Consider the following 15359-nt stretch of genomic DNA (forward strand, 5'->3'; position numbering starts at 1 on the left):
TGAAAAGAAATGACGCGAAAACAGACTAGATTGTAGGAATCATATCGGTGGATACAACTTGAAATAATTAGCTAATAAAAATGTTCTCGGGGTTGACACAACGCAAATCCATCACCAGAAAAGCACGTTCGAAGCATTGAGGAAGAAGTAAGTATTCTGCATTCTGGGCAATGGCATCAACTCAAGTATACACAGGCAACGATATGTTTAAGAAGAGATAATAGAAGACGTGTGTGTTCGATTTAAGCTAAGAATATATACGAGTAAATTGTACCTCCACAAGTGAGCAAACACAAAAGACATTTCAAAGGAATGGAACAAGGAATAAACAACTTGCATGGGTGGCGAAGAAAGAGTGGGAGAGTGTTTTTGAATAGCAAAGAAACCATCGAACCATGAAATAGGTCAATGAACTACACATATTGTTCTTTATTTTACTTTATACACCATCGTTATTCCCAGCGACACTTCATTGTAAAATCTGACCACACGAAAAGCTTTTCAGGCTTCATTACGTAACACCCACCTTTACCACACGACTCTTGTCACATACAGCCTTGAAAGACCCCGAGCTCTCTCTTACTGTCTTCAATCCTTTGTATGTATCCCTTCGGAACCTTTACCATCATCAGAAATACAGACTTAAGAGCTCGTCATCGATTCTGAATTCACAAATGTGTCTTTTAACGTATTTGAATCATTACAAAATATTATTTCTTTATATGTTAGCTAAGACGACATGGACAAACTGAATGCCCTAATCAAAAGTGTCTCATTATCTATATATATATATATATATATATATATATATATATATATATATGATGTCAATTAGTCTCTAGGGGAGGATGAAGAGCTCGAATAACTGTGGCCCATTTACTGCGACCAGGATTCGAATCCTCACCGACCTACCGCTACACTACAACGGTTCATGAGTTAACTTCGGCAACCCAGTGTTCACCCAAGTCTCCCTCCATCAACACAACCCTTACCGAGGATCACAACACAGACGACAGCAGACTTGACTATCTTATCTTGTTCACTATCAACCTTCACGTAGAAGTAAAGAAGAGACAAATGAAGACACAGGGCTTTTTGTTACTGGTACCTTCATGATTGGAATATCATGCCGTTGTTTGGAATGAACCAGTATTTTCATACACACACACACACACACACACACACACACGCACACACACACACACACACGCACATACACACCTGCGCAGACCCACACACACACCCACACAGAGAAAATAATTTAACGATGTTCTTTATACATTTTCAATTATACATTAATCAATTCACTCTGAATCGAGTTTTCCATTGAAAAAAGAGTCTATGTACTACTTATAGTTTCAGTAATTTATTCTCGTGGATCAAAGCCCATGGGAGATTCATTCAACCCATGTTAATGATCTATATAATTTGTTCATAACTATATTTACAGTGATGTGTCGGGGAATTTTATCGAGAGGATGGATTCGTCAACCTTCGCACCTCTGCCCGAGCTACAGGTTCTGTAAGTAGTGGTGGTAATGGTGGTGATTGTGGTAGTGGTGGTGATTGTGGTAGTGGTGGTGATTGTGGTAGTGCTGGTAGTGGTGGTGATTGTGGTAGTTTTGGTAGTGGTGGTAATTGTGGTGGTAGTGGTGGTGTGGTGATGATTGTGGTGTGTGGTAGCTGAAAATTTAGGAGATGATGATAATCTTTCTCCACTAGATCTTTTTATATATTTTCTCAAACATTTCTCACTTTGACATGGTTGTGAAGTGGAATAAAGATGAAGAAGCGGTGTCACCATGAGAGAGAGAGAGAGAGAGAGAGAGAGAGAGAGAAATTTCCCACTTACGCACATCGTCTCACGTCAACAGGGTGGTCATCAGAGCAGGCGTCATGCGTCTCACACCTGGGGTCTTCGCAAGTATGGCCAACATTAAAGAAATGTAAGAGTGAATTTCATCTTCATCTTCTTTTTTGTGTATGTGTATTTTTGTGAATGTGTATTACAATAGATTTATATTTGTTTAATTTGTCAATCAAGTGCTTCTTGCATATATATATATATATATATATATATATATATATATATATATATATTTTTTTTTTTTTTTTTTTCATACTATCCGCCATTTCCCGCGACAGCGAGGTAGCGTTAAGAACAGAGGACTGGGCCTTTGAGGAAATATCCTCACCTGGCCCTCTTCTCTGTTCCTTCTTTTGGAAAATTAAAAAAAAAAAAAAAAAAAAAAAAAAAAAAACGAGAGGGGAGGATTTCCAGCCCCCCGCTCCCTTCCCTTTTAGTCGCCTTCTACGACACGCAGGGAATACGTGGGAAGTATTCTTTCTCCCCTATCCCAGGGATAATATATATATATATATATATATATATATATATATATATATATATATATATATATATATATATATATATATATATATATATATATATATATATATCAACGTCATTTTGCGAAAAAAAAGTGTAATCTCGTCAAAGAACTCGCTTCAAAGAAATGTAATATCCCCCTGCTACAGAGCCTCTGGATGGAAAGCCCCTAGGTAATAATGATATATATATATATATATATATATATATATATATATATATATATATATATATATATACATCAGGCTTACAGAAATCCAACAGGACCTGTTAAGGAGGGTTGTTGGATAGTTTGGTGTTAGTGTTATCGTCTACAAGAGACATGAATGCCGTGAACATCATTTTGCAACCATCTGTCGAATAGAACAAATCAAGACGACCTTTTTCAGGTGCTTAATGTAATTCTACGATCATACACACGCTCTCAGTTTATATATATATATATATATATATATATATATATATATATATATATATATATATATATATATATATATATATATATATGTTTTTTTTTTATACTATTCGCCATTTCCCGCGTTAGCGAGGTAGCGTTAAGAACAGAGGACTGGGCCTTAGAGGGAATATCCTCACCTGGCTCTCTTCTCTGTTCCTTCTTTTTGGGAAAAAAAAAAAATTCACCATACAGATCACAAAGACCGTGTTCGTGTTCTATAGACGATACATTTAGACAGCTTTAATCATATTTTTTCTTTCTTTTTCTTCCTCGGTGAACTTGTTAACGTAATGTGTGTTTACACTTCGATATACCTTCAATTAGCGTAGAATGATCCAGTACACGTCATAAAGCCATTAATTCTCAAAGGTCGTGTCGTCATGAGCGAGAGCTCTGTGGGGCAGCGCACGTTTCATGATTGGTTTCCAAGCTGGTAACATTTCGTCCACAGGTATTTGAAAATTTCAGTGCCGCTTAACGCGTTTGATGGAATACAGAAATGCTGATTACAAAACTTGACAGTTTGATGAAAGGCATATTACAAATGAATTTGATACAGTTATTGGATGTCTAAAATAAGCATAACTGCACGATATCTCGTTATAAATATGTATATTTATATATATATTTACCTCCCTCACCATCCCAACCATAAAACATACTAAACAGCCATGGTGACATTACACACCTCTGACAAAGACCCCATCTTCATCTGAAAACTACTCACCACTCTATCCTTCCACACGCCCGCATGACTTACTCTCTTTGATGAAAACATTCGCCTCTGCTTCAGAAACATCTCCTCCCACAACATAGATTCGCATCACTCTCCGCAGAGCATCTTTATCAACCTTTTCATACGCTTTCTCCACATCCTTATATAAATGCCACTTGTAAGTCCAGGTCCCTCTATTTCTGTGGGCATCTCTTGCACACATTCCTCAAAGAAAAAAAAAGAAACCTGATCCACACGTGATCCTCTGGCATCTTGAAGCTACATTGTTCCTCCGTCAGTCTGAAACTCTGTCCATGCCGTCATACACTCAGTCACTACCCTCCCATACAGTTTGGCTGTACGTTGTTGTAGGTTTACACTTATGGTCATCTTATCACAGTATGTTATGAATAGCAGTGGATATAGGACACTGCTGTGTTTCACTCCAGTGGATATACTGAACCATTTTTCATTACATCATTTTTTGTGCCGAAACTTCAGTTCCATGATATATATATATATGTATATATATATATATATATATATATATATATATATATATATATATATATATATATATATATATATATATATATATATATATATATATATATACATAGACAGATAGATAGATAGATAGATAGATAGATATATATATATGTTTTTATGTCACGTTGCATAATCATTTTGATCTCTCTGACTTCTCCTGTGTTCTCCCCACAACAGCCACTTCACTGGGAACGACATACACACATTGGAGAATGGCACGTTAATTGGCACCCGTTCCCTATCCCACCTGTAAGTGAACAATTCTTGATTCGTACATTTGAGATTATCATATTCTGTATAATTTGTTCCATATAATATGTTATTCAAACTTATTATTAGATAATGATTTGGATTACTTTGCTTACATTTCCTTCGGATGTATATCCAAATTTTTCTCAGCTCATGTATGACTTTATCGACGTGGCTTTCTAAAAGAGATATCGTTATGTTCTTTCTTACTTTCATCAGTAAAAGTGCATCATGCAGGTAATACTCCATTCTAATCTACCCGAGGGTACATATAAGCATATAAGGATTTTGGTGTGGTAATATGAAGGCAACTACGGTGTGTGTCATGTATCTATTGTGAGCAAGATCAGATCGCTTTATCACAGCTTCGAAGACCAAATGATCAGTCTTGTTAGGGTGCTGATTCCTTGTCGGGCAAGCTGGTGTAATCCTTCAAAGTTACACTGACCATTATTGCGCTAACAGTCGTCCCAAGACTGCTGCAGCTCATATATATATATATATATATATATATATATATATATATATATATATATATATATATATATATATATATACATATAACAATTGCTAATAGATAGACTGGTTTCGCGTTCTGCGTCGTCATGCAACCTTTAAGACCAGTATGAGCGAGAGATCCGCTTCACTATTTATGTGTGTATTCGGAAGTCACTGCTCCTGTTCCCAGCCACAAACCTCCTTCAGGTTCTACCTGCGCCATATTATATTTCTTTTCCTTCTCTATAAAGTGTACGGGGGCCAAAAATCAACTGCGTGGTGAAGAGGTGAAATTTCTACCCAAATGGCTTGATAATTAAGTAGGGCTGTCGGCAGACATAGCCTCTTTCTTATCAGGGGTTAGCAAGACCGACGTGGATCGTAAAGCGACAGAGCCAACCTTCACTTGCTTTGATATACCTCACTGAACCCCTAATAGTCTAGTGTAGTGAGTCGGCGGCCCCTCCCAGCTCACAACCTAACTATATTAACCCTAGCACTCCTCCGCTCCTGGCTTAACCCAGTCCAAGGAAAACTCATTTACCTCAACACACTTAGCCGATTTCACGCTCTTTCTTCCCGTATTTTCTCGTGACAAATAGCCAGTTCTTTGCTTCTTGATATCCGAAATAATACCAAATCCCCATCACCACCCATGTGCCAGTTCACTGGAGCAACACCTTTGCTTAACTTCGACAAGATTTCAGACACCGTTCCATTACGTCTAACACAATTACTCGTCCTTGAGAAGTCAGATGGCGAGTTCCCAGAACAAATGAATGGTTGAAAATACCGAATGAAGAATCCCATCCCTCCTTCCCTTTTGTTTTTCCTTCACTTGTTTCACCATTAAGAGATTGAAACTCAATTATGGATGAGTGAATCTGACGTGCAGGCTCCGAGGGACGTAGCCTCATAGACCATCATTCACCTTTTATTCACTTACCTTCGTAGAGGAGGACTCTTCGAAATTGGTAATTCTCATAAATGATAATGAGAACATTCACCGCAGCGCTTTATTCATTTATTTTTCTTTGTAATTCATTTGCTAATGTTAAGCGTTAAAGGTTCATTTACTAGAAACATAGGCCATATACACAGAGTGGAAGTGGTCTTAAAATTTTCATTATCACCTTAAAAATGTTTTAAGGAGTTTAAGGTTGGTGGGTCTACATTGGTTGGCCATGACGGCCTTAATGACCGTAGCAGCTGACAAGCCTAAAACCCAAACAACCAATTTGCCTTCCTTATTCGTTCGAAAAGTTGCGGCTTTACTAATATTTTCTCAAGACACTTTCATACATCACATTTTAGTAAAACTCTCTAAATGAAGCGTTTATACGAACACTAACGTGAATGTAGTACACCATTAGTCTTTATCTATTTACGTATATCCGAGAAGTCGACTCAAGTTGAAGTTGTCTGTCGACCTGGTGAGCGAATGCCGAGTCCTGGAGCAACATTGTGTGCCCCTCATCCCACACACACACACAGAACCTGGCGTACGTTTTCTGACCATTTCTGGACTTCATTCACACATTTCTATTTGTCACTGAAATGTTTTAACGCTGTTGTTCTTGGTGGGTGGGCGGTAGGAACTGAGGACAATTCATACTCTATTCCTGAATGTATATAAAGTGGGAATTGCAACTATTGATAAACACATGTTTTTAATGTACGTAAGAGAGAGAAATTTGGCGATACAGAGGAACAGTGCACACACACACACACACACACACACACACACACATATGTATATATATATATATATATATATATATATATATATATATATATATATATATATATATATATATATATATATATATATATATATACATATATATGGGAGCGGGGGGCTGGAAATCCTCCCCTCTCAATTTTTTTTAATTTTCCAAAAGATGGAACAGAGAAGGGGGCCAGGTGAGGATATTCCCTCAGTGGCCCAGTCCTCTGTTCTTAACGCTACCTCGCTAACGCGGGAAATGGCGAATAGTTTAAAAAAAAGAAAAGAAAATATATATATATTCGTTGTTATTTCACACATGATCAACATTTCCAGCATCAGCGAGGCATCACCAGGAATAGACGAGGTAATGTTTTCATTCGCTCAAATTCAGTCTCTAGTCGTCATGTGTAATGTACCGAAACTACGGCAATAAATTTTCTGTGGCGTTCTGTGGCTTGTGATGTGATGAGTCGCTGTTTCAGAACGATACTCTTCCAGTCCCTGTTGAAAATATCCTCCCATCATACGTTTTACCGAAGACGAAATTCGATGGTGATGTCTTAAATTCACCTCACTTTCCACCAAGCTATTACGCCGTGGCTCCAGGCAAACACACACACACACACACACACACACACACACACACACAAGAGAGTGAGTGACGTACTGGGTCTTCGTAGAGTTCATCGGTATTATCTCCTCCCCTCTCCACCCTGGCCAGGCTAATTGCAGGTGAATTCAGTGGGATTAGGAACACGTCTGTCAGCTGCTAAGGGAAGCACCACTGGATTTAAACTCAACCACGATCGATCACTTCACGTAATTAATCTGTCAGTTCTCATCTGGCATTTTCTGCGCATCTTTTCCCTTCTCTCTGGGTTGGTTGATTTCCTTAAACGCCTGGTTTCCATACCACGAGCGCAATGGATCTTTTATCTTCGAGGTTATGAAAATAATATTAGAATCGTTCATGTGTCTAGGAGTTGGGCTTCTGAGACCCCCTCCAGGGACTATGGTGCCACACACATCGTAGAATTTTAAGAGGCTTCCTCCTCCTCCTCCGCCTCCTCCTCCGCCTCCTCTCCATAGGTGGATTGTAACAGGGGGTCATCTTTATAGACATATTCGATGCTCTGCCACTATTATTTGAAATTTTCGTGATAGTTCATCATTAATGGCTTGCGTCGCTGGTGTTAATTCATAAGTAGTTCAGTAAGTATGGGTTACAGCAGCATGAGAGAAGGTTTACAAAGCAAGTGGTAGTCTGTGAATATTAAAAGGAAAAGGGAATAACAAGATGAAATATTTGCGTGTCTTACTGGAAAATCATTAGTGGGTTGAGGAAAGGAGATGCGAAAAGCTTATGGTACTATGGTAGACTTCCTTTTAATTCACCACCCACCCCACCGTCAATCGCCGAGCTCCTCCATCCCTGCTCGGCTAATCCCCCAGAGCCTCCTGCAAATCTGTCTATTAGTCTTGCGCCTTACTCATCGTTCCATCAGCTTATTAAAGACTTTTAGGTTTAACAGGTATGAGCTACACGAAAGCAAACATTCAGGGAGATTATCGCAGGTTGGCATCGACCCCGTTGCTCTGAGGTAAGGACGGGCTTGTGGCATACATTAGTCAACCCTAACAGCATTTTTTTCCCCCCTTGATCTTTCATTTTCTATGGATCTTGCACTGCTACTACTATTGTTCCTTAGTAAGTGCACACTACAGCTATTACCATAGCTTACTGCTTGGTTAATAATACCTAACATCTATAAGCAGAGTACATACTTATATTACGACGAAAACAACACTTGCTCACTGATGAAGAGGCGAGAATGGCAGGGCCTCTCTCTCTCTCTCTCTCTCTCTCTCTCTCTCTCTCTCTCTCTCTCTCTCTCTCTCTCTCTCTCTCTCTCTCTCTCTCTCTCTCTCTCTCTCACACAAACACACACCCCCACACACACACTTCATAGAAAATGGTGCTTATTAAGGTGGGCCTCAATGAAGTTGTGTTTTGCGGGAGCTATGACAACTCCAACAAGTTCTTACTAATGCAAGGCTACCAATTCCATTCACTTACACTTAAGAAATATTGGGTTTGCATAGGCTCAGCCCACTGTATAACCACATCGAGCATATGGTCATCGAAATATTGTCAAGTTCGTTTCATATCTGTTTCAAAATGAGGTAAACCATTCCATTCGTATACCATTGCTGAAGATATTGTTACTCCTCTGTAGCTTAGAACTTTTCTTGTACAATATCACTTTAATTTCCTCTCAGAAAGCAATGATCTTTTTTCCCCAATTTCTAGAAGATCATGATAACAGTATTTATTTCACCTATTAAGATCTTGTGTCTTCTAGGTCAAAATCTAATGGGATTTCACAAGCCAGACTCTTGACAAATAGCTTTAACCTGCCCAAGTCTTCCAGTAGTAACTATATATCATGCATAATGCTATTCCAGATTTTAGTTTCACTACAAAAATCTTCACATGACACACACACACACACACACACTTCACAGTCTCAGGTATGTCATTTGCACATAAACAAAATAGGTGCCAAGAGAGACTCTTGTGGCACTCCGGTGTCTAACCAATCCCGTTTTTAAGGTCCTTCCATGTACCGAAAAAATTCTGTCTTTGTTAGCTGAAAGATCTAAATTCCCGTTTAGCATTTTGCTCGACCATCATACACATTCGACTGATGAAGCAGCCTTCTATAGGGGAAAAGGATTAAATGTCTCTTGATAATCTAAGATATTGTGTCGAGTGTTAATATATCTTATCTAATGATGATGTCTAATATCCAAAGGTTTCTAGCAGGTGAGTGAATAAACATATTGTTGAACTCAAAAACCTAACAGTCAACTCAATCACTTTCCAAAGTAGGCCATACAATTCAAACGCTTCTGATCTGTAACTCTCTGTATTGCACCTTTTTTTTATCATTTTCTTACACTAATGATACCTCCACATGGTTCTATTCTGTAGGGAGCTTTCCTTTACCTATCGATTTCAGGATTATGAAAATCAAAGGCATTTTTGCTTGGGCAATTCGATATTTCTTATGTCCAGTCCTTCTTTCCTTTCCGTTTCGTATCATTATTCATCACTTCAACCACACGTCTCTCTCTCTGTCTGTCTGTCTGTCTGTCTGTCTCTCTCTCTCTCTCTCTCTCTCTCTCTCTCTCTCTCTCTGGACAATTAACATCACTGGGGCCTGGGTTGCGTAATATGCATCCCAGACCTATGGCGACTTCCCTGTGTCGCTAGAAATTACCTGGTCATGTAATCACTAGTTGCCCTCGCCAAGAAACCCACCAGGAAGTCGCTGAGCAAACTATACATCTTAAGGAACTGCAATTACCTTTGCCCAAATGCGTTCTTCCTCGTTGTTGTGATGTGTATGTTTGTGTGTGTGTGTGTGTGTGTGTGTGTGTGTGTGTGTGTGTGTGTGTGTGTGTGTCACTTAACCTTTCATATTCCCAATCTGTTTTGTCGAACTCTCTGAGTGGCGACAAAAAAGTCCCATCGAGTCCATATTTTGAATATACACGAAGGGATAAAGAAATATGAGAGAAAAGAAAGAAAAACCCGCCACATGAAAAGGAAGCACGCCATTCTTACGAGAAAAGACATATGCAAGAAGGTAATCAAAAAGCTTTGCCGTGTGTTGAGGCAAAGAAGCATAACACCCACTCACGCTTGAGCTCCCATTGACCCCATGTGATGCAGCAATTTGGCGAGTGGGTCAAGGTCTTGCGAACGGCGGAAAGAGACGTACACAGTCATTCTTCGGGGCGCCAGAGGAATACTTAAAGAGGAGGGAGAAAGATTAGACAATACAGCGTAAAGTGTGGCTCAAATCACTTAGGACTCTTTTCCGTCGAATATGTATATAGTCCATTAGATTTTCTCAGGTGTGAGAGCAGTCCCGACACAAGAACGAGTCAGTTCTCTGTATAATCAGATCAGCTGTTCAGAAGATAAGAACTCTTCCCCATGACTAGCGATTATAATCTGATATAGCCGAGGCTTTGCTTGGATGTGTGATACAGGGCATCCAAGATGAAGTGATTGTGACGCTGATTAGCGCTAGGTGCTGTGCTGTGTTGTGGGATTATAGGGTCATTATTTATGGGAAAGTCGTTTGCAGTTTTAGAAAGAGAAATGCACTGAGTGTGGTGTTTAGAGGCAGTAAGATCTTAACCCGGGTTTAATCTGCCTTACGGTAAAATCCTGATTAACTCAAGAGTTAATCGAAGCAGTTGTAACCAGACGAGACAGAGATGATGATCATGAAGCGGATTAAATGCTTAGATGACGAAGAGAGTAAATTCGTTGATTAGAGAAGGGGAAGCAGTGCAAGAGATACTTCTTAATCCTGAGCGACAGTCGCTTTTGATGTGAGAGATGGAGAATGATGATTGATCCATGATTATGAACGGAGGGATGGTGGTCTGAGGAAAGAAGATCACGAGAAAAAGAGGGAAGGAAGAAAGCCAAAACGAAGGAGATTAGAGATCATCTACATGAATAAAGCGGAGGCAGATCAGCTTATCATGTGTGAGCGGGACAGAGACGCGTGTCAATCCAATCCTGTAGCGTCATTGTGTATTCTAATCTTATGCGTGTCTGGGCATACACACTCAATCCCCTTTAGGGAGGATTTATTCTTGTTTAGATTAAATCCTGAATTTGCCGGATTACTGTGTGACGGGTGGCAGCTCGGGGGATGGACCATCGTGATGAATGTGTGGTCTTCCCTACACAGCTAAGCCCTGGAACCATTACTCTCTTCTCAGGTCTCTCCTGCTGGCTATGGTCTGTCTCATTCCAAATGGTAGGTTTTCCCACTTCCTCCCAACCTCTTCGATTATTCTATTTCCTCTTCTCTCACTGCTATTGTCTTCTTCATCTTGTAATATTTAAGAGCTGACCTCATTAAAGACCTTTGTCCGTGACCTAAATGCTCGACATGAAACATAACATCCCACCTGCCGACATAACATCCCACCTGCCTACATAACATCCCACCTACGTACATAAGATCCCACCTACCTACATAAGATCCCACCTACCTACATAACATCCCACCTACCTACATAACATCCCACCTACCTACATAACATCCCACCTACCTACATAACATCCCACCTACCTACATAACATCCCACCTACTTACATGATATCCCACCTACCTACATAACATCCCACCTACTTATATAACATCCCACCTACCTACATAACATCCCACCTACTTACATGATATCCCACCTACCTACATAACATCCCACCTACTTATATAACATCCCACCTACCTACATAACATCCCACCTACTTATATAACATCCCACCTGCAAACTCCTCGGAGCGTACGGAGAAAAAAAAATAATGAGGGTTTATCTTCCAGTCTTTTCATAGAGTTGCTGAGGTTAATGATGTTGTCTCTCCCTCCCCTCACAGTCAGCTGAGCAGTAACAACATCAGTGACATCCCTGATGGTTTCTTCACCCAGAGTGTGAACCTACAACGCCTGTAAGTAACCCATGTATACCCCTAACATGACATGATGTTATGTACTTTACGTACTTCTCCTCTTATATTTATATGTATGTATATATATATATATATATATATATATATGTATATATATATATATATATATATATATATATATATATGTATATATATATATATATATATATATATATATATATATATATATATATATATATATATATATATATATATATATATATATATATATATATATATATATATATATATATATATATATATATATATATATAATCATTGCACTAACTTCATGTGCGTATGAATATTTATCTTTCTCGTTCAACTGTTATGAACTGTAGTGACGTCACGTATTTCCCCTTTTAAATGTTTATATGTTAATTCGTGATTATCCTTGTTTGTTTGTTCTGGAGTCGAAATGCGCTTAGCATAATTTTCCATTTATATGTACTGACGTATTTCTCCTTCATATGTGTATATTTTTTTTTCGATCATATGTGTCTTTTTATGAAAGTGTGTGTGTGTGTGTGTGTGTGTGTGTGTGTGTGTGTGTGTGTGTGTGTGTGAATCATCTTCAGTAGTTACTCATACACGCGCCTAGATGCCAGTGAGTGCTATAAAGTTCATGCTAAAATATCTTTGTAAGTGAAAGTTATACAGAATACCCTCAGGTGGCCGGTGTGTCAGTCAGAGCAGAAGTGGCAAACGCAGCAGACGTAGCGGGATCCAGTACATGGCAGGGGACGCATGGAGGGTGTTGGGGTGACGCATGGAGGGTGTTGGAGTGACGCGTGGAGGGTGTTGGGGTGACGCATGGAGGGTGTTGGAGTGACGCATGGAGGGTGTTGGGGTGACGCATGAAGGGTGTTGGGGTGACGCATGGAGGGTGTTGGAGTGACGCATGGAGGGTGTTGAGGTGACGCATGGAGGGTGTTGGAGTGACGCATGGAGGGTGTTGGGGTGACGCATGGAGGGTGTTGGGGTGACGCATGGAGGGTGTTGGAGTGACGCATGGAGGGTGTTGGGGTGACGCGTGGAGGGTGTTGGAGTGACGCATGGAGGGTGTTGGAGTGACGCGTGGAGGGTGTTGGGGTGACGCATGGAGGGCGTTGGGGTAACGCATGGAGGGTGTTAGAGTGACGCATGGAGGGTGTTGGGGTGACGCGTGGAGGGTGTTGGGGTGACGAGTGAAGGGTGTTGGAGTGACGCATGGAGGGTGTTAGGCATCAGCCCAACCCAACCTTAGTGTTCCCTAATTGGCAAATTATTGGGAAATTATTGAAAGTAATGCTGTACCAACTTGGACGAACAAATGAATCTCTGAACTTTCATATACTTTGAGATGATCCTTGAGCTTAAGACAACGCCATATTAAGCAAGAACATCAAGAGATTTGATAGTTCATGATAACGAACTTATCATATAACTTTGCCATGATTTTTTTTTGGGGGGGATAATCTACTCTCCAATACAAGGACATATATCGATATGTTTTCTGTGAGGAAGTGTATACAACACGTGCAACCGTTGTGTCTACAGCCAGAATGGTAAAACATTCTCTAACCTTGGGGGAAGGAAGTCGAACTTGGCACCACATGACGCCATAGTGTCTCGTTACTGTCGGCTTACCGTTGACCTTCACCTCACACTATACATTAACCTGGTTGGAACAGAACCTGTTTTACTGCTGAGGAAGCTGCTATCTCCTCTGCCTCACTAGACAGAGCTCAGTACCGGTAATACATGTAACGATAATAATCAGACCTTGACACTTCTGGGTCAAAAAAAAAGATATATCTCATGGTACATATGAATGTTAGCGAAACGTCTTTCTCCATCAAGTCTTGAGTTCATTTGCGTCGCGTTCTTACCCTGATGCTCTCGTAATTAGGTTCAGAAATTGACATCATCGCCTCTAAAATGCTTGAAATGCGTTGGGACATGGCGTTTCACCCATCACACATTTCATGACTTACTAATGCCTGTTACCAGCGAGTGACATACATAGCTAATATGACATGAGCAAAAACAGTACGTCCTGTTGTGTGTCGAGTTTCAACTGATGCGGAAAAAATAATGAATATTTCCACTACGCTTCACAATCAAAATAATGGTGGACGTGTTATATCTCTATGTTACGTTTAATCTCACTGAATTTAAGTTAAGCACAAACAAAGGATTTACAATGCCAGTGATGATATTTTCAGGAGATATGATTAACTGAATAAAAGAGTTAATTGCATTGTGAATTAAACTTAGTTAGTGGGAACGATCCTTCACTGGGACTAAACTCCCCTGGAAGTATCCTCCACTACACTATGTTCCACTGGAACTATCTTCCATTAGGCTATCCTCCACTGGAACCATCCTCCACTGGAACCATCCTCCACTGGAAAAATACAGTAATAAAAATCGAGTGACTATAATTTTCTAGTTCACTGTTCATTTTACAGTTATTTTTCCCCCAACCACGTTCAGAAGTCATGCTTTACATCCTGGTACACACGCGCTTTTGCAAGCACCCTTCTGCTCTCACTTCCTGAACCCAATTAGTAAACCCGTGATAGACATTTTAATACATTTGCTTATATTCCTTACTCTTTATTATATATTACATTCATTGCAGTGTATTCTGCTCTTACATTCTTTAGTCTCTTATTTGCGCATTTCTATCCTTCCTTAACTCGCTACCTCACATTCTACAAGTATATCATCCGTAGAATCCTTAACAACAGCTCACCGATGTTTGGAACTTGGTATTTGCTCCTGTGTGATATGCTCCTTCGTTATTTTGGGCAAGAGTGGTAATGCATGCTTTCCTTTCGTGTTCTGTAGTCTACAACCATATTCTCTGTCTTTGTTAAGAACACATGTTCTTTATGCTACAGGCATGTTGTAAGATCAATGGAGAAAATGTTCTTATCTCTTTGTAGAACACTTGTGCTCTATATCCTATATGCTATGTTCATATAGAACACTCGTTTTCTAAATGCTACAGTTGTCCTCGAGGATCATGTAGAACACTTGTGTTCTATATACTATACATGCATGTTCAGTGTTCCAAAACTGATACACTATAGCTTTATTATCTACCCTCATTGAACACTAGCATTCTGGTTGAGGGTCCCCAAATGCAAAGGTTATCAGTTAATCATTTCTAACACTCGTGTTGTATACCCATGACTTACTGTCTTACTCCTTACGTGTATTACACCCATGAAGTACACCCGC

The 15359-nt window shown here is 39.6% G+C and overlaps 1 protein-coding gene across 1 annotated transcript in view; it reads left to right on the forward strand.

Annotated features, from left to right (window-relative positions):
* The window catches only part of LOC139766795 (uncharacterized), a 70010-nt gene that overhangs the window by 20918 nt on the left and 33733 nt on the right, over positions 1–15359 (forward strand). The window contains exons 5-8 of the mRNA XM_071695716.1: positions 1451–1522; positions 1875–1946; positions 4288–4359; positions 12057–12128. Of these exons, the coding sequence (XP_071551817.1) occupies positions 1451–1522; positions 1875–1946; positions 4288–4359; positions 12057–12128 (288 nt within the window). The remainder of the gene's footprint in view (positions 1–1450; positions 1523–1874; positions 1947–4287; positions 4360–12056; positions 12129–15359) is intronic.

Source organism: Panulirus ornatus, chromosome 58 (genome assembly GCF_036320965.1).
Source record: "Panulirus ornatus isolate Po-2019 chromosome 58, ASM3632096v1, whole genome shotgun sequence".
In the NCBI taxonomy this organism is placed as follows: Eukaryota; Metazoa; Arthropoda; class Malacostraca; order Decapoda; family Palinuridae; genus Panulirus; species Panulirus ornatus.